The 21,127-nt window shown below is 31.6% G+C and overlaps 1 protein-coding gene across 3 annotated transcripts in view; it reads left to right on the forward strand.

Annotated features, from left to right (window-relative positions):
* Window positions 1-21,127, forward strand: part of LOC124368241 (snRNA-activating protein complex subunit 3-like) — a 33,043-nt gene that overhangs the window by 4,776 nt on the left and 7,140 nt on the right. For 2 of the 3 annotated variants that reach the window (XM_046825518.1, XM_046825522.1), the window contains exons 2-5: window positions 1,976-2,180; window positions 17,245-17,499; window positions 20,403-20,644; window positions 20,946-21,053. In XM_046825518.1, coding sequence (XP_046681474.1) covers window positions 1,976-2,180; window positions 17,245-17,499; window positions 20,403-20,644; window positions 20,946-21,053 — 810 coding nt within the window. Of the gene's footprint in view, window positions 1-23; window positions 264-1,975; window positions 2,181-17,244; window positions 17,500-20,402; window positions 20,645-20,945; window positions 21,054-21,127 lie in introns of those variants that run through there. The other variant, XM_046825529.1, reaches the window with a different exon arrangement.

A 21,127-nucleotide genomic window follows, 5' to 3' on the forward strand; every position in this document is an offset into this window, starting at 1 on the left:
CTGTTAGTATAAATCGTCAAAAGTGGAATCTACTTGTATACAACATAGAAACATGCTGCCAGATCATACATTTTCTACATTGGGAAACATTTGTCTGTCTTTTATAAGGATTTTACAAGTGATTTTATATGGATGATTTTACAATAACAAAGGGTACCGCCTGGGCTGTCAGCAATGATTCCTTAGGTCAAGTGACATCCTTGGTCTGTCAACAATAATTCCTTGGAATCACTGGTGATATATGTGGAGTGAACTACAAAAATGTAAATAATGAGTGTTCAAGAAGTGTTTTGTATCAATCAAAAGCTTAAATGTTCAGCTATTTATTTATATTGACAATATCTTTTTTACAAAGAATAATTTATTTAGAAGTAAAAGATTAGGTTTTCAAATTTTATTTAAATATTTGGGTAGGATACGATAAGCGGACCCGGTTTTTTTATATCGAAGAATGTAGTCATTGATACCTTACACTCGCATCTCAAATCCTAGGCTATCAATCGATATAAAAGTATCTATAGTCCTCAATAACAATCATATGTTTTAAATTAAAATATGATTGTAATATTTACAGTGATCAAACAAATTATTACAACAAAAATTAGGAAAACTGAAGACGACCATATTTGCTTCTCTCACAGTTACAGTTGTTTCTTTCCCACAAATTTCACATAATGGGGTTTTCTGTACAAGTCCAACATGTTGAAGCCACAAAAACAATATATTTTATTTATGTCTTATCATCTTTCAAAGCAATGTCGTGTAGTTTTCTAAAATTGACTGCCATTTTTAATAATCAAAATTACTTATGTAAAATTGAAATATTGCCCTACGTGTATCATTTTAAAGTGTTTACAGCTGTTGATATAGACTATTTAAGTTAATAGTTCAAAATAATTAATCAGTATCGATTGATTATATCGATGGTTATGATTAAGTAATATCGTTTGCCAATTTCAATATAAAAAACCGGGTCCGCTTATCGTACCCTACCCAAATATTTTAGTAAGATATAATTAGAAATATTCCTCATCCTGTATAACAAACATATGTAATACTTTTATTGTATCACATGCTGGATTAAAATGCTATATAAAATGCTATTTTTATTGGCCAAAAGTTTTGTGTTATTATCAATTTACAATTTAAAAAAAATGCCTTTTCAAGTAAGCATTTTTCAAGTTTTGTAAATATACCTAGTTGTTAGTTTTCTCTGTGTGAGATATTACGTTTTCTTTCCGTTTATAGCATAACCAAATCCCTGATTTCATCCTCCTTATATAACAAGTATATTTTAGAGCAAAAACATTATATGTTGCAGTTTAAAAAACCTTTGCAAATCAGCTAAAATGGGCCTGTCATCACAATTAAAATAGATGACAATTTCTGGTGTTGAAAATAACAATAAAATTCTTACAACTGGTCTTAGGTCAGCAGTAATACACACTCATCTAAGTTATTTGTGGAAAACGATTTGAGCATATTGTACAACAAAATAATATTTAGATTAATATAATAACCTGTTGTTTAACAACTGATATATTAACAAATAAAATCATGAATCAAAATGTAAACATGAGCTTGTCAGTAATGATCAACAGCAGACACTATTGGATCCCTCAGTTGATTTATGTCTTCTGTTTCAATTTGATAAATAGGTGAATGAAACAAAAAACCATTGAGGAAAGTTGTAAAATACATAATGAAATGTTCTGAGTTGTGAGAACATAAACAATTTGAAAGAGTTCTAACTGAAGGTAGTAGAGTGCATAGGTATAAACCTGGTCTGTATTGAAAAAGCAACACAGTATGTATGGCTTGGTTTAAAAAATCCAACATTTTATCAGCCAATATCCATGTGAAACCATGTTGAAAGGTTAAAGTAACTAGTTATGGTAACTAAAGTTTTTTACATAAAATCAAACGTTTGCTCAAGATTTTGAGTATTTAATTCCTAGTTGTATAATTCTTTCAGAGGCGAACAACTAACTACTCTGCTTGATGAAGATGTACTAAAAAAGAAAATAATAAGCTCAAAAAAGAATACTAAGCCATCAACAAGTTCTGTAGCAGATGAAGCTAATCCTAGCTCATCTTTTTCTAAGGGAAGCTATCAATGGCAAAGGCAAGACAGACTCAGAAGTGACAAGTTTCAAGTTGTCAGGCGGGAGGTTGTATTGGTAAGTTTAGTTTACCTCATAATTGATCAGTACTTTTCTCAGTACTTCATACTCCCACTAAATGATGGGAAACACAGAGGGAAAAGTGTTCTCTGAAATCATTATAGCTTAAGTAGTTAATAGTTAAAGTTAGTCATTTGTAAAATTGTGGATTTTTGACATTTTTTACCTGTTTAGGGCCACGTGTTATTTTCAGATTTTTCACACACAAAAGTCTGTCCATTAAGAAATGGACTGAAGTCTTAATGGTGTATAAAAAAAATGTATCTTCGTCCTATAGAAGGACAAATCTGTGTATAAGGGATCTGATTAGAATAAAATATAAATTGTGCCATTGAAATGTCCCCGTGTAGGGGACAGTGGGATAGGAAAATGATCTTAAGATACAGGTGGGTGTTGAAGTTAAATATCTTCTATACAATGTTAAATCCCATGTTTTCGTTGATTGGTGTAATTTGCTGAGTGAGTTTTTCCTACATATTGCAAATTTAAACTAATGTTAAGTGTCGAAATTCAGCATACTGTTGATTGTAAGATAACATGTGAATTTGTAGTTTGTGTTATTTAGATCTCATCTTTAAAACACTGGATGACAGTTTTTTATCATATTATAACCTACATTGTTGTCAAGATACATAACATGTGGTTTAGCAATGTTTCAGTAAAATGTTTAACCCTCCATTTGTTAGACAACTAGTGACTAGTCGCTAAAGAATGTTTCTCCAATGTTGAACCACTAGTCACTAGTCGATGTAGTCATCCATTTAATTAAACTTTTGAGTTTGAAATAAAATTTAAGTAGGGTAAATATTATACCAAATTAATCAGAATGTTCCAGAGATTAATTTGATATATAGTTTATTTAATAATAATGCATAATAAGTATGCACCAGAATTATAAAGTTGCAATACAAATGTTTGTTTGCTGTATTTGGACGCGCACGTCGAGAAAACACGAAAAAACAGGACTTTCCCCCTATACTTTTGCAGTGAGAATTCTTATTAGGGATGAGTTGGCCACATCACTGCGTTCAGAATTTCTTTCTCAACAACATCATCTGCTTCAAAAATCTGTTCGTTGATATATGTTGCGAAGAAAGACCTTTGATACAAACATTGTAAGCAATATTTCTGTAATGTTAGAGGACTATTACTTTGTTGTTTCTCGTAATATTATTAGAGTTGTGTTAGTATTAAACGACATCAAACTTTTCCTTGTAAAATTTGCCATCAAGTGATATAGATATCTTCAAGGAATAAGTAACTTATAATTGTTTATTTTGTGATCAAACTTTATAATTTTGAGAGGACTAGCTTATGGCCGTCATATTGATGCACTCATTGTATATTTTAAACTTTTCTTTGCGGGTTCTGGGCTTATATGTATAAACTATAAAGTGAAAAATGGTTTATTTCTAATTCGTTTATTGTACATTAATTTAGTGACATTCACAGGTCTGTAGGCTAAATTGTGTTATAAAAATCGTTATACTTAGGTCTACCCCTCGATTACAAAATATTGTTTGTTTTATTATTTTTGATTTATTGAACACTATGAGTGACCTAGTATACAAGTCCGGTGAGACAATTCTCCACAAACAAATATTTACTTTATATTTATTACAATTAAAATACCATATGGTGTAAATATGTAAATACAAAGATTTTGGAAGTATTTTAGCCAGTATGAAAATTAGATATGGCTACAGTGTAATTTTTTAATAAATTGAGAAGAAAGAAGACTGGAATTTTCAATAGGGCCCTCTTCATTGTTTATGAATTTTTCTCTATTTATGTTTATGTGTAAAGTTTCCCAAGCATTTAAGTTCATTGATTTTGTTACTTCTTTTATTAATTTTAGATTTTGAATTGATGTTCTGTGTCCTGATTCGATGCAGTGCTTGGCTACAGCAGATTTTTCAACTCTTCCATATTTTGTGTGCGATAAATGCTCTTTAAATCGTGTTTTTATTGTTCTTTTTGTTTGTACAATATAAATTGTATCACAGTCATCGCATCCAATTTTATAAATTCCTGATTTATTGTCATTTGAAATTTTGTCTTTAGGGTTTCCAAAAATTTGGGATAGTTTGTTGCTTGTTCTGTGAGTGACAGTTTTATTTGTATGTTTTTTAAAAATTTTGCATATTTGGTTCGAGAAAGTGCTGTATGTTGTGCAAATAAATTCTTGTTTTGTGTCTTGAGGTAGCCTTAATGTTGTCTTATGTTTTCTAGTTCTTCTTTTCAATGCTTTTTTTACCATATTGTCAATGTAACCATTAAACATAGCGATATTTCTTATGTAATTTAGTTCTTTATTGTACTTTTCTGTTGAAAGTGGTGTATTTAAAAGTCTGTAAATCATAGAATTAAATGTTGTTCTTTTTTTGTGCAGGTGGATGATTAGATTCATTGATGATAAATCTATCTGTATGAGTTGGTTTCCTGTAGATATCGAATTCAAATTTTGTTTCATTTCTATTCACCAATATGTCTAAAACTGGGATACTATTGTTTTGTTCAATTTCATAAGTAAATTTAATAGTAGGGTAAAAGAAATTTAGAGTTGTGATAAAATCGTTTAGGTTTTCATTTTTATTAAATATTATAAATACATCATCGACGTATTTTCCATGTTCTTGGGAAATATGTCATTTTAGATTTGGCTGTAGTTTCAAAATTGCTCATAAAAATATTTGCAATAAAACATGAAAGAGGATTTTCTATAGCTGTTCCATCAATTTGGGTGTAGTAAAATTCTCCAAATTGGAATGTGCTCTGATTCATACATAAATTTAGCATAAGGGAGTATTCATCAATTATGAATAAATGATTTATTTCCATATAAATAAGGTAAATATAAAATACATGTAATAAATGGAAATAATGTTGGCCTGTTACTAGTATATGGCCAACATGAGTTCAGTATTTTTTACAAAACATTATAAAGCTAGAGCATGCCTGCATTACTATAAATACAATTTATTACAAATAAAAATAAAAATCCGCAACATCTGTTGCAAACAACTGTGCTAAATTAAACAATTCATTGTTTACACTTTTACATTAAATGAAAGATTTACCATTTAGATTGAGATAGGCCTTAAATAAACGTAAATCATTTTGAAATAATTTTGCAGATATACATGGAATTTACTTGCAAGGATCAACTACTTACTTTTTATATATATTCAGTTTCATACAAGTTAATATGTCCTTCACTGTGTGTGACAAACAGAAGAACAAACAGAACAAATTAAGAAACAACAATGATAGCTTATGACATTAAGAGGTATACAATTTTTATATAACTTAAGACTGAATTCAAAAAATCAATTTCAGCGATTTGCAATAGCCAAGATTGCAATTGATTGCAGAAACCTTTTAAATTAGTACACATTTTTATATTATTTGATAACTGGTTGGAATACTTAGGGCCATTTTACCCATAAGCCTGTCTAAAAATAATTTTGTTAACTTTTGGGATTCTAAAAAATTTTTTATGTAAATTTCGAGTTTTATAAAAAAGAGTATTAGTGCCTTGATTTTCACTTCTGATATAGAACAATCTCAGAACTTTAAATATATAAATGTTGGATCGGTAATATTTTAAATTCAGAATAAATAGGAAAAGAACTTTCCCATTTTCGTTTTGCCTTAATGATTCGTATAAAATGGTTTTGTGTCTCTTAGTTTGTCTATTAAATATTTGAAAGCTTTGCCCCAACAAATTATTCCATATTGAATTCGAGAATGAATTAATGCAAAATAAAGTGAACACATCAAAGACTGGTCACATATATTTCTTAAGAAATAGAATTTTCTTATATTAAAGGCAATTGACTTATGTAAGTTTACAATATGTTTTTCCCATGTCAAATTTTCATCTAATGTAACTCCCACATATTTATAACTATTCACTTTTTCAATTATTTGACAGTTACAATTAGTTGAAGTATCGGTACATTTAACAGTATGATATTGTAGCTGTCTGTGGAAGTCAAAACCTCTTAAATCAAAATTAACAAACTTGGTTTTACTTACGTTTATCTCCATTTTATTTATACTACACCAATGTCTTAACTTAATCAAGTCTCTATCAATATTTTCCCAAATAGTATTAACATTTTGATTTGAATAAAATAAGGCGATGTCATCAGCAAATGCGTTGATTTGGCCGCGAAAATTTTGAGAAAGGAGATCGTTAATACACACAAGGAACAGATTGGCAGAGAGGACTGCCCCCTGGGGAACACCTATAGCGATCGGAAGAGGTGAGCTCAAACTGTCTCTGACTTTTACACACTGATAACGGCCACTTAGATAGTTGCGGAACCAGTCCAAGGCCACACCCCTTACTCCCATAGCTGCCAGCTTTTCAAAAAGGATATTATGATTGACTAAGTCGAAAGCTTTCTTGAAATCAATAAAGAGCCCAGTTATTTTGTTGTTGTAATTTAAATTAGTGAAAATATTTTCGGTTACTTTGATTAAGGCGTCCTCTGTAGATCTGCCTTTTGTAAAACCAAATTGATTATTGCTAATTAATGAGTAACTATTTAGGTAATTTACTAATCTGGTTTTCATAGTTTTTTCTATTATCTTAGAGAATACAGATAATTGACTATTTTCTTATTAGATTATTTTTAGTATAAATATTTTCTTTTTTTAACAATGGTACAATTTTGCTTAGCTTTAATTTATCGGGAAATATTCCCGTAGAGAAGCTTAAATTAATACAACACAAGGAACAGATTGGCAGAGAGGACTGCCCCCTGGGGAACACCTATAGCGATCGGAAGAGGTGAGCTCAAACTGTCTCCGACTTTTACACACTGATAACGGCCACTTAGATAGTTGCGGAACCAGTCCAAGGCCACACCCTCTTACTCCCATAGCTGCCAGCTTTTCAAAAAGAATATTATGATTGACTAAGTCGAAAGCTTTCTTGAAATCAATAAAGAGCCCAGTTATTTTGTTGTTGTAATTTAAATTAGTGAATATATTTTCGGTTACTTTGATTAAGGCGTCCTCTGTAGATCTGCCTTTTGTAAAACCAAATTGATTATTGCTAATTAATGAGTAACTATTTAGGTAATTTACTAATCTGGTTTTCATAGCTTTTTCTATTATCTTAGAGAATACAGATAATTGACTATTTTCTTATTAGATTATTTTTAGTATAAATATTTTCTTTTTTTAACAATGGTACAATTTTGCTTAGCTTTAATTTATCGCGAAATATTCCCGTAGAGAAGCTTAAATTAATAATATGCGAGAGGATTGGGGCTATTTCTAATGCTATGTTTTTAATTAGATCTACGCTAAAATTGTCATATTCCGAGGATTTCTTATTTTTTAAGTTATTAATAATATTATACACCTCCATAACCGTAGTAGGGATTAAATAAAAGGAATTTCTAGCATTATAACTGCTTGTTAAGTGCGATAGCTGGGTATCACTGCCACTATCTACATCTGATTGTACACTAACAAAGTATTTATTTGCTATGTCTGCTATTACACTTTGCTCAACAACAATAGAACCATCATCCAATTCTAGTTTGTGTACTGTCTTATCTGCTTTGCCATCAGTTAAATTATTTACAATTCTCCACTGTTGAGAAATATCTCCTTGACAACTTCTAAGTTTGTCAGAGTAATATTGGTTCTTGGTCGAGTCAATAAATTCTTGAGATTAAAGCAATATCTTTGTAGATATTGTAAAAAGTGCGTATCATATGGCCTTTTTTTCGACATTTTATATAATTTCTTTCTTTTATCAATTTTTTTTAGTATACTTTCTGTTATCCAAGGTGTTCTTAATCTAGCTACATCTACTTTCTTAACCAATCGTACATTACTTGTGCTGCTATTTACAATTTCATTGAGAGTTTCATGAAACTCACTATAACATAATATTGACATTATTCAATGTATACAATTTATCCCAATCAACATGCCTTAGTTTATTTATTACACTGTCATAGTCAATTTTATTTTTATTAGGGGCATGTAATTCATTTAGTGGATTAAATTCCACTCCCTTCAATATCAAACCTAGCATTAAATGGTCAGAAATATTTATATCAAAAGTTGCAATATCAAAAATATTTATATTTTTATATCTAAGAAATACATGATCAATACATGATTTAGACACTGGTGTAATCCTTGTCGGAACGTTAACCATTGATACAAATACATTATTTAGCATTGTACTAATATAGTTTTGGCAACATGTAGCTGTTATGTCCAATAAGTTTAAATTAATATCTTCTATTATAATAGTATTATTTTTTATATCTTTTAGTAACTCTCCTATTTCAATATTATAGTTATTTTCTGTAAATTCATGGAATCTGTATATACAAAGTAAGTTGAAATATGATTTTTTTGTCTTAACTTCTAACAACAACACATCAGCAGTGTACATTTTTACATTAGCAATTTGTGTTACAGTTATACTATTTTTTACAAAACAAACAACTCCTCCCGCTCTGTATCTATCGTTTCATTGAGCATACATTGTATAACCCTTTATATTGTACAGGTTACATTCGTCACTTCCAATCCATACTTCACTTAAAATTAAGAAATCAATGCTATGTATCTTTAATCTGATCAAATTCAGCTAGTAAGCTATTAAAATTTTTTCCTCATGCTTCTAATGTTAGCATATAAGAATTTTATATTATGATTGTTTTGCTGGGACGAAAAAAAATTACTATTTAATGAATCAAAACTTTGAATGCTAGTATCCATGATTTAAACTATATTACTCTGTTATTTGATTTTTAATAAACATTTAAAGTAAGATAAAAATATATTAATTCAAACAAACTCTCCAATAACAAAGTTTTTTATTTTTGTGAGGCCTTTCGTACTCAATGAGTACATCTTCGGACTCACACAACTGAATGAAAGTAATAATAACAATAGTAACATAAACAATTTTGTACTAAATAAAAACATATGTCATTAAAAATACAAAGAGGTAATATTCTATGACAGCACAGTATGTTATATGTATATATAAAAATAAAGTTTATATTTAGTTAAATCAAATAAAGTAACGGTGAATTTTGAAAAGGTCCAGGTTCGTTGTTTACCAGATTATTTTGGTTCTTTTTTATAAAAATTGTTTCATATGCATCAAGGAATTTTTTATTTTGTACTTCTTTTAATAATTTTGCATTTGAAAAAGAGTGTCCAGTTTGATGTGCTACAAAACTAACATGATTGACAATATGATAAAAAAGAAAAAGAAAATTATTGAAAGAAATTCTACAACAACCTTATATCAAATCAAAAGTAAAGAACCTGAAAAATGGATATCGGTTTCCTACAACAATCTATCTACAGATATTACTAAAAGTTTTAAGAAACATGCCAATATTAATGTATCTACAAATTCTAAAATTAAATTAAAGAATATATTAGGAAATCCCAAGAACAAAATTAATGAAGAAGAAAAATCTGGAATTTATCAAATTAATTGTGACAATTGCGATTTAAAATACATTGGCCAAACAAAAAGAAAGTTAAAACAGAGAGCTAAGGAACATAGGGCATGTTTAAAATACCAACAGGAAGAAAGATCAGCCATGGCAAAACATGCACTTCAAACTGGACACTCTTTTTCAAATGCAAAATTATTAAAAGAAGTACAAAATAAAAAATTCCTTGATGCATATGAAACAATTTTTATAAAAAAGAACCAAAATAATCTGGTAAACAACGAACCTGGACCTTTTCAAAATTCACCGTTACTTTATTTGATTTAACTAAATATAAACTTTATTTTTATATATACATATAACATACTGTGCTGTCATAGAATATTACCTCTTTGTATTTTTAATGACATATGTTTTTATTTAGTACAAAATTGTTTATGTTACTATTGTTATTATTACTTTCATTCAGTTGTGTGAGTCCGAAGATGTACTCATTGAGTACGAAAGGCCTCACAAAAATAAAAAAACTTTATGTTATTGGAGAGTTTGTTTGAATTAATATATCATTTCCAATAACACAAGAGCTTCAAGAATGTAAGATAAAAATATTTACATAAAACGAAACATAACAATAACTTCTAACGTGAGAGATGGTGGAGTACTCACTTTAACTTATCAATGAATGACATTGATAAGTTTATTTTCCGACAGCTCTCTCCATCTGCTTTTCTTATAAAAAACTTCCTGTCCCGGCACCAAACATACTTATAACCTATTTCTTTGCACTTTTTTTTCAGACTAGATAATAAAAACTTGTTGTCAGATGACAAATGCTCATTAACATACACCTTATTGGCAGGATAGGCTGGGTTGATACTTCTTGCAGTGAGGTTCTTATTGTCCCTGTACTTGGCGATCCAAATATCTCTCAACATCTTGGTCTGGAACTGGACCATCAGTGATGGGATGCGGTCTCGCTTAAATGACGGAATTCTATGAGCCGTCGCCACCTGGTTGTCTTCCACCGCCATTCCAATCGCTGCTCCCAGGTCCTTAATAATCTTTGAGACATCCTCTCTTGGTGTTTCGGGTATCCCGCTTACTTCAATATTTGTTCTTCTAGAATATTGTTCAAAGATCCTGATTTTCTCCTTAAGTCCATCGACATCACTCTGTAGTTTGTTACATTTCTTTTTTAACTCGCTGTTCTCCTTCATCATAATAATCATCTCAGATTGAATAAACTTCATTGTTGTATTAGAAGTATCTACATCATTGGATAGGAACTCTAGAGATGCTTTTACTTCTGAGATTTCTTTATTGAAATTCCTCATCTCATCAAACATGTCCTTCTTAAACTGTTCCATTACATTAATGAGGAATTCCTTAGTCAGCGATGTCGTAGTTGCGGCTGAGTTGACACTGCCAGCTTGAGATGTTGAATTTCTGCACACATTACATAGCCACTCTTTACTTGCGGAACGCATTTTTTTTAATATTCCACATTATCCTTAATGCAGTCCCAGTGAAATAACTGCTTGCAATTAGCACAACACTTTACTTCAACACTGTCACTGTTACACTCATTGCTACAGATGTTGCAGATAGCAGGCATTTTAATAGATTATTAAAATAACACGTTTATTTTATACTATCCAATAAGCAGAAGCACGCCAATTCCGGCAGACACGTTAGCGACCTTGAACGTCTGAGCGGTGATAAGCGAGCTCCTAATCGGTCGGCGGACCAGACTGAACTGATTTCCTTTTGTACATTTTTAGAAGTTAACTAATCTGTAATTATTTTCATCGTATCCTCAATTGGAACATTAGGAAAAAGAGATGTTACATCAAATGAAACGAGATATTCATCTACATCTAGAACAACATCTTTAACTGATTCTATAAAATCGTATCTGTTCTTGATGGAAAACAAAGGAAAACTTTCTAAAGTTTGATGATTTTTCGACAACCACTGAGACAAAAAATATGTTGGGGAGTTTATACATAACACAATTGGTCGCATTCCATTTCCAGGTTTGTGTATTTTTGGTAGACAGTACAACTTTGGAATGGTAGGATTAGGAACTATAAGTTTTTTATATAATTGGTTTGTTAATTAAATTTTTACAGTTTTTTAAAGTTTCTGATACTGATTTAGTATACTTTTGGATTGGATTTTTCTGAAGGATATTGTATTGTCCAGTGTTTAAAATTTGTTTAACTCTTTTATGATATTCTTCTTTGATCATAATGACAATAGCATTACTTTTTTCACCCTTTAAATAAAATACAATATAAATAAAGTAGAAAGAATAAACCACGAACTAAGCACCAGGAAACTGGACATTGTCATCCTCACTGAGCACGGGATGAATAAGGACTGTCTAGAAAATACTCGACTACCGGGGTACTCCCTCGTCAGCAACTTTAGCAGAGTCAGCCACCAAAAAGGAGGAGTTGCCATTTACAAAAGTAACGAACTGGGAAATGATATAACAAGCCTTAACCGCAGCCTTATTGAACACCGCAGTATTGAACTCACATGCGAGATCACATGCATAAGTCTTAGAGTAACAAAATCTAATTACCTCTATATTCTTGGAATCTATAGGACAAGTAGCCATCTAGACACCACTCTGGAAATCCTAACAGACCTGCTGGATGACCTCCTAACGCAGAACAACCCAATACTGATCATGGGTGACATCAATATTGACTCCATCAAAGAACATACCCAGAAAACCAAATTTAATGAACTCCTCGCCACTTACAATCTGCACAGACTGACACTCCCAGCGACAAGGATTACCCACAACACTGCAACCTCAATTGACTGTGTCTGCACAAACATGGCACAGCACGACATTGATGTTGAGGTTGTCCACACAGGCCTCTCAGACCACACTGGGCAATACTGCAGCATGGCAATACCAACACAGGCAAAAAAGACACTAATCTCAAATCGCAGACACTTCAACAACAGAAATCTTGAGAACCTTAGGCAGCTTCTATCGGCTCAGGACTGGACAAGTGTGACCTCAGCGAGCGGTATGGAGGAAACCTATACCAACTTCTCCAACATTATGACTTCTGCCCTAGATATAATATGTCCATATAAAAGATCTCTGGCAAGGCACAGTACCCAACGAGGAATAGTAAATGACACAGAGGCCCAGACCTTAAAAAAGAACTTCCAAACTGCTTGGCAAAAGTACATTCAAACCAGCAGAGATGAGGACAAAAGGGATGCTGTAAAAATTAAAAAAAAATATGACTTGAAGCTCAGAACCCTCCGACACCTGGCTAGCGAAGAACATATACATCAAGCCAATAACAAGAGTAAAGCTCTGTGGGACATTGTTAATGGCGAGAGAAAACCAAAAGGTGAACAGACATCAAACCTGCAATTGCGAATCAGAGGGAGATTAGTAGACGACCCTAAAAAAATAGCTGACCACATTAACACCTACTTTGTTAATGTTGCTAATGACAGTGTAACTCAAATGCCCCTAGACATGAATAACGTCCCAAGCTTACAAACCATGTCATTACATTCAACTACGCTCAAGGAGGTCCAGAAGATCATTGACTCACTAAAACCCAAAACCTCAGCTGGAAATGATGAAGTGTCAGCGAAACTATTAAAATACTGCAAAAATGAACTATCTCCCATTCTTGTTCATATAGTCAACAAATCTTTCGCCCAAGGAATCTTCCCTTCTGGCTTAAAAAATTCCAGAGTATATGCCAAACACAAGCAAGGTGACAAGCTAGAACTTTCAAACTACAGGCCAATCTCACTGCTCTCAACCTTCTCTAAAGTAATTGAGAAGGTTGCCCTCACCAGACTACTGGAACATCTAAAGTGGAATGGACTATTAACAGACAGGCAGCATGGCTTTATCAGTGGCAGATCAACAGCGACAGCCCTCATTGATTTAATTGAGCGCACTGTAGACCACCTGGAAGCTGGGGACACTGTTATAAGCCTATTACTGGACTTTAGCAAAGCCTTCGACTGCCTGGACCATGACTTGATAATAAAAAAACTGAATGCCCTTGGAATACATGGAGTGGACGCTAAATGGTTTAAAAACTACCTCAATGGAAGAAGTCAGCTGGTAGAAGTAGAACACACCCTGAAGAACACTATCACCTCAGTCAGATCAGACCTGCTTCCAATCCAAAGAGGAGTCCCACAGGGCTCAGTGCTTGGCCCCGTATTGTTTGTCCTATTCACAAATGACTTACCACAGTACCTCCAAGACTATGCGTACAGTGTAATGTATGCTGACGACACAGTGCTGCTAACAAGAAAGAAAAACACAGAAGACCTGGAAATTGACTCATATATTGCACTGAATGTGGCTGCTGAATACTGCTTAAAAAATCACCTTGTACTTAATGAGTCTAAGACAAAGCAGATTGTTCTGGGAAGAAACAGAGAGAAAGTCTCGGAACTCCCCAACATCACAGTGACCAGCGAAGTGAAGCATCTGGGGATCATCATAGATGAAAAGCTATCCTGGAATGGACACCTGGATAGGCTTTGTCAAAGACTGAGCTCAGCCATCTTTGTAATAAGGAGGATTAAGACCATCAGCACTCAAGCAGCCAGCAAAATCGCATACTATGCACTGTTTGAGTCACACCTAAGGTACGGCATTGTGGTCTGGGGAGGCTCAACAGCAAGAAATATACAGCGTGTACTGATCCTACAAAAGAAAGCCATAAGAACAATATCTGGGCTAGGCACAAGAGACAGCTGTAGACAGGCTTTTAAGGACTTAGGGATCCTCACAGCACCCTCCCTTTATATCCTAGAGACAATACTTCATGCCTCTTCTCGAAACCTTCCAAGACACTATGATAGGCATGCTTACCAAACTAGAAATGCCACAAACTATACATTACCTCTACACAGGTCAGCACTCTATGAATCAAAGCCTACATACGCTGGAGCAAAATTTTTTAACAACCTCCCAGAAGCACTGAAGAGTATCAGCCGCAATCTACTTAAGAAGAGACTGACAACCTGGTTGCTGGACCAATCATTCTACAGCCTGGAGGAGTTCCTGAATTGGAGAGAACATTAACCACAACTGCCTAACCTGGAAACTATTATTGACAAATTGTAAAATGCTTATACTGTTTGACACCAATTCAGATCTTGATGATCTTGTATTAAGTTCTATCAATAAAAATCAATAAAATCAATATTTTATATATTTCTGTTTTTATAAGGCTTTACTTTTGAATATTTTTTGTAACTTTTAGTTTTTTCACTTATGATGAAAAACAAAAACCTAAATTTCAATTTAAAAAAATTAATCCAACTGCATATAAATGTTCACGGTTTTGTACTGAAAATTAAAATATATAAAGTGTATACTTTACTTCAATATTAAACATTCTACATAGGTTTGAATGAAGGTGTACACAACTAGCAAAATAGTGCCTGCCATTATAGGAATTTCAACTCCAGGGTTTAAATAGATATGAAAATTGAGTATTTATGTAAATTACCAGTATAATTAAAAATTAAAATTTTCTTCATTTTCCTACCTAAAACTGCACAATCTACATAAAATAATTTTTAAACTGCTGACAAAGTAGGTGACATATATTTGTCAATAAAAATGTTGTTCTTTATTTTAAGCATCATGAAAACTTGATCCCTGGTACTTTTCTCTTGAATTAATTTGGATATTCCAATGATTTTGTATACACTTTATTTGCTATACAATTTTTAAATGGCCTACTTTGCTTTGTATAAAAAACAGTTTTTTACTGAGTTACGAACAGTTTTTTCTTCTAAAACAATGGTATTAATTGATTTATTTGTGTGTATTTTTTAATTTTGGAAATTAACAGTAATTTTGTAGTGATGTTTGTTATTGATGATAGATAATTTGAAAGGATAGTAGAATTTTGGCCATCATTTAATGTTAAAAAAGGGGCAGTCTATTAATGTACTTTTTAGTTTTAAAGATTTTTATGTATTAGGTAGATATTTTGACATCTGAAGAAGAGGGTATTAGATTTCAATGCTTGAAAAGTAGTGTTATACTTTTTGTAACTTATAACGATGGCAAATGTCTGAAATCATACAATCCTTCATTTAATTGAACTGTATTAAATTGAAAATCTCTTTATTTATACAATATACAAGATTGTATACATCAAATAGCGTCAAAGGAATGAACAATTAATAAAGTACGGTAATTATATTACAAAATTTATTAATTACAGAATATATTATTATGTATATATATACCAGGAGCAGTATTTGACAATTAAAATTTGTATGTCACAGATAAATACTTCTCAATACTGTATAATGCCTTACCTAACATGTATTAATAAATGTATGAGAGAAAGTAATTTTCCTGATGAATTGAAGTCATCACGAATCTGTCTGATTTTTAAGAAAGATTCTAGAAATCTTCCTGAGAGCTATCGCCCAGTATCAATTATAACCTGTCCTATCTAAAATAATGGAAATTGTAGTACATGATCAACTTGTTGCATATTTGGAATATAACAACTATCTAAATTTATAACAATTGGGTTTTAGAAGAGGTAAATGCACCATTGATGCAGTTGATTCACTAATTAAGGAGGTCCTAAATACTTTTGAGAGTAAAGCCTTTGCTCAGACAACATTTTTTGACCTGAGCAGGGCCTTCAACTGTGTTGACAATGATTGACTGATCTTAAAACTTAACTATTACAAGTATTACTGGGAGTCTGGCTAAGTTCTTTAATGACTATTTATTTAATTGCAGGCAAAAAGTTTGTATTAATGGGAAACTGGTCTAACGAAATGGTAATCAGGAATTGTGTACCTCAAGGGTCAGTCCTGGGCCCTATTCTGTTTTTATTATATATAAATGATTTTCCTAGAGCTGTTAAGGCCAAATCTGTTATATGCTGAAGTCACAACTCTTTTAAATATCCATATAAACTTTGACAAACTACAAGTTCTTGTTAATGAAACATTTGAGGAAGCCTCAGTGTGGTTTAGATCAAATGGATTTTTACTGAATGAAGTCAAAACTCAAAAAATTTTGTTTACTCTAAGACAAACCCCTTCTCTTGAGACATCAAATGATTTCTTTTCCTGTGATTAATTTCTAGGAATATTTATTGACAATAATTTAACATGGAATCCTCATATAGAATATATTTTATAAAGATTGTTTAGATTATTTTTTTTATTTAGACGTATTATAAATTGTGTAACTGAAAACTATGTAAAATCTGCGTACTATGCTCTTCAATCAATAATTAGATATGGGCTAGTATTATGGGATAATAGCGCCAAAATTAATGACATCCTTATCCTGCATAAGAAAGCTATCAGAGTAATAATGAAAATCACAACCACTAGAACAATGTAAACCTTTTTTTTTATTAAGCTTGAGTTGCAAACTGTTATTAATTTATACATTTTTGACTCAGTATTATATATTAAAAAAACAAATTTGAGTTATCTTTTCATGTGATAAGAAGAATTAGTAAAAAGAATCAAGGATCGGAAAATATATTTTAGTTATATATTACAACTTTACTATTGTTAAATTGTTACTATTTCTACAGGATGCTACTGAGAAAGTAGGACCAAAAAACCTATTGCCTAACAGGGATTTCATGGTTTCTTTCCGCATCCACGATCCCTTCAGTCACACAGTCGGGGATAACTCAAGACCAGGCAGCTGCTCCCAGCAGATCAATGTACTGGGTCAACAGTTTCTCACAGCACTCAAGGACAAGATCGTATGTGAGTCGGACTTCCAAGACACGCGGGGGGATGTCAGTGAACAGCCTGATGCTCCAGTCACCCTACGTGCAAGGGTGAGTAAAAAATAATGCTACATTGTAATAGTTACTTTACTTGGTTAAAATAGATGTACATGAATACATAGTGGAAATGGCCTTTCCTCATAACGTATTCTGTCAGAGACCTCACAGATGCGGTGAATAATGTCAAACTTTCCTGTCTGATAAACTTCAAGGAGGCTCTGTGCACCTTATAGGCAGCAAAATCGTAAAATTGTATGGTATACAGTGCATCCTCAAACTCTCATTTATACTCACAGCTTAAAATTTTACAATGTCCAGATGATTCTTCCACCAAAATTTACACGGGGAGTACACATTAGTACAGCGTTCAGCTCATTCTTCCATTCCATATATGTTTTATAGTTCCTGAAGTGATAAATTAAGGCATATTAAGTAAATATTTTCTGTTTTTGCAGGAAACTATAGTTAAACTTTCTGTTATTCATTTGGCATATTTGACATTTTTATTTTTCTAAATTGTGATTCTTATTAGGCCTACATTATTTTGGAACTACAGTTTTTACAAGGCCTAATTGTTCCAGGCCTTGTAAAAATGTTCAGTTTATTTTTACCACTCATGAATAACCAAATATTGGTTGACTAGTGACTGGTACTTGTGATGATTTCCTATTTATAATACATTTGTTTTTTCACTGAATCGTAGATGTTACTATCTGTATTTTTTTCAAGAAAAACTTTAATACATGCTTCTGTTAAAAAAAAAAAAAACTGTTATTTTTCTTTATAAGTTGTGTTACTAATATACAGTACCTTAAAAATACAAAAATAGTATTATTATTTATTTTGTAATTAGAAATTACACAACTAAATAGACAAATTTTAGACAATTGCACTTATATATGTATTTTTTTTATCTTTCATACTACTTTTTAAATTTTATATTTTATGTTATTCTATGTAGTACACTAATGAGATAAAACTAACAAAAGTATGGTTGTATTTTGTTAATACCAAAAATCTTTTTTCAAGGTTGTTTTAAAATATTTAGTAAAAAATATTAATGGTTCCTACAGAAATATTGGATTTTTACTGCTTATAAATATAAATAAATAAAATAAAGAATACAAATAATTTTGTTATTTTCATGTAGCATATTTTATGAGTTGTAAAAAATAGTTTAAATTAAATGTTACCCTTTTTGTAATGATTAATGCTTCTTATTGTTCTCTGGTATTTTCATTTGTTTAAGGAAAAAATCATTTTTAGCGGTCCAAAACTAATAGCATTATCTTATTAGTTATGTGTTAGTGAAGGTTGTCACTCAAGTGATCTGAAAAATTTCATTTCTATCTGTCCGCACAATATCTTGAAAACTGGTCTATAGACTTGAAAGCATGCTTCATTTCTATATAGACAACACTGAGCTCGATGATGGTGCAAGTCACCTCCTGGAATTTGGCTGAGCATTAGTGAATATTTTTACATTGGTCTTATGGGCAATTATTTGAAAAGGTAATGTGAAAATAGTAGAATAAATAAATTTGTAAATAGACTCAAAGTTCAATCATATGAGATTTGGATATATGATATTTTTGTTCTTAATGTTGAAAGAGAATATAATAAAACTTGCAGTTATCCTGGGCTTCACATGCAATTTTGTAGGTTTTGCATCTGTATGAAACTTCTAGTTCAAATGAATTATATTTCTGACGTCAATGTTGAGTGTGCCTTCTTCTAGAAATCTAGAAAATATGTTAGAAATTGTATATTTATGGTAATTACAATTTACTCTGGTCTTAGTATTTTTTTGTTCCATAGCTGATTTTGCCTCTTCAGAAAATATAAATACAGACACAATTCTGAGAAGCTTACTTTTGTCAAAAGACAACTAAGATAGGTTTCATAACAGTCTTTAAATAAGTAGTGAAAGTTAGATTACATTCTCTCTGCTTTGTATGCAATTTCGTAGGCGTTGCAGGTGTATGCCCACTGCTGGTTCAAGTAAATTATATTTTTAACACCAATGTTGAGTTTGCCTTGATAGAAAAGCGTAAAAAGTTTATATTTATGGCCGTTGTAATTTACTTCGTTCTTAGTATGTTATGTACCATAGTTGATTTTGCCTTGTTTTCCGACCAAGAAAATATATGTCACAGATCAGAGAGGCCTACTTCTGTCAAAAGAGAATTACGATGTGTTTTATGTCAGTCTTTAAATTTATTGTAAAAGTTAGATTGTAACTTTTTCTTATATATATATTATTGTATATATATAGTATTATTGTTAATGTACTTTTAACCGTACATTAACAATAATACTATGCATTTGTTTCTTTATAAACTGAAAAATATTTTAAAATTTTAGAACATTTAGAGCTGGAATTGGTACATTAGTTCAAAAGCACAGTCCAGCAAACTTTCATCCAGCATAGTCCTTGCCGACTGCTTTAAAAGTACTCTTCGGAGTCAAATTCGGACTATCTGATAACTTACCCAATTGCTGAAATATAAAAAGGCATGAAATATAATGGTTTCTCCTTAGAGAATTTACTCATTGTAAATGTAAACAAATTAAAAATAATAAACAATGTTTACACAGAACAGTTGATTACATTGAACAAGTTCTTTCAATTAATATTTCACAATGTAAGGAACTAAGGAATTTTTGAAATAAGAATAGGCCTATATTCTCCCAGGGAACCTACTAAGAATGTCCATGTAAAATTGCAGTAGAAGTTTATGCGTGAAAGAAAAAAAAACAAAGGCACTTTCACCTCTATAATATTATGTTTGAGTAACACATATAAAAGGATATTCAGGATAATTAACTTAGCCGTGTGTGTAGGAAATGTACCAGTGGAGTATGTTCTATTTTGACAACACTTTGTACATTGACACAATGAGAATGTTTGAACATATGTATATTCAGAGTGATAAACTAAACCGTATGTGTAGGAATTGTACGAGTCTAGTATGTTCTACTTTGACAACACTTTTTACATTGACACCCGCAACAATGAGAATGTCGACTACAGCAAAACTATTAAGGAGTGGGGAACTAAGAGAGGCATTTTGTTTGGAGGCACCAAGCAAATGGAGCGTACACTAGTGGAGGACCTGGAGATCAGATTCGGCTACCCGTATCTCTACTTACACCAGGGTTGCTGTGAGCATGTCGTCATTATCAACGATGCCAGGTAAGTAGTCAGTCTATTCAATAAAGAGAATTCTGGTAGTTTATTACTTCTATAGAAATGTTCAAACTTTATTCTTAAACATGTAATAAGTATATATCGTTGTTTTATTATTAAATAAAGTAAATAAAGTGTTCAGTTTTTTGTTTCATTTTCCAAGTCATTGTGTTTCCATACTTCAGGCTTGTTTTAGTGTCATATCTCTTTGGTGTTATTTTAATTTTTTTCTATGACAGTGGGTGATGATTTACTGTTTTTCTTCCAAACTTGTGATTTCATGCTATTGTTTTTGCTTACGTTTTAGATTGCTGACACCCAAAGATTCTCTGTTTGGATTTGACTATCCCCTAATGACCAAAGTGTCGCACAAAAACTTAATTCACTGCATGACTTGTTCACGTTTCCCTGCCAAGTAAGTTAACTCAAAGGTGTTACTTAACTTTGTATAGTTTAATAATATCTTTATTTGTCATATATATATATATA

The sequence above is a fragment of the Homalodisca vitripennis genome, chromosome 1 (genome assembly GCF_021130785.1).
Source record: "Homalodisca vitripennis isolate AUS2020 chromosome 1, UT_GWSS_2.1, whole genome shotgun sequence".
Lineage (NCBI taxonomy): Eukaryota > Metazoa > Arthropoda > Insecta > Hemiptera > Cicadellidae > Homalodisca > Homalodisca vitripennis.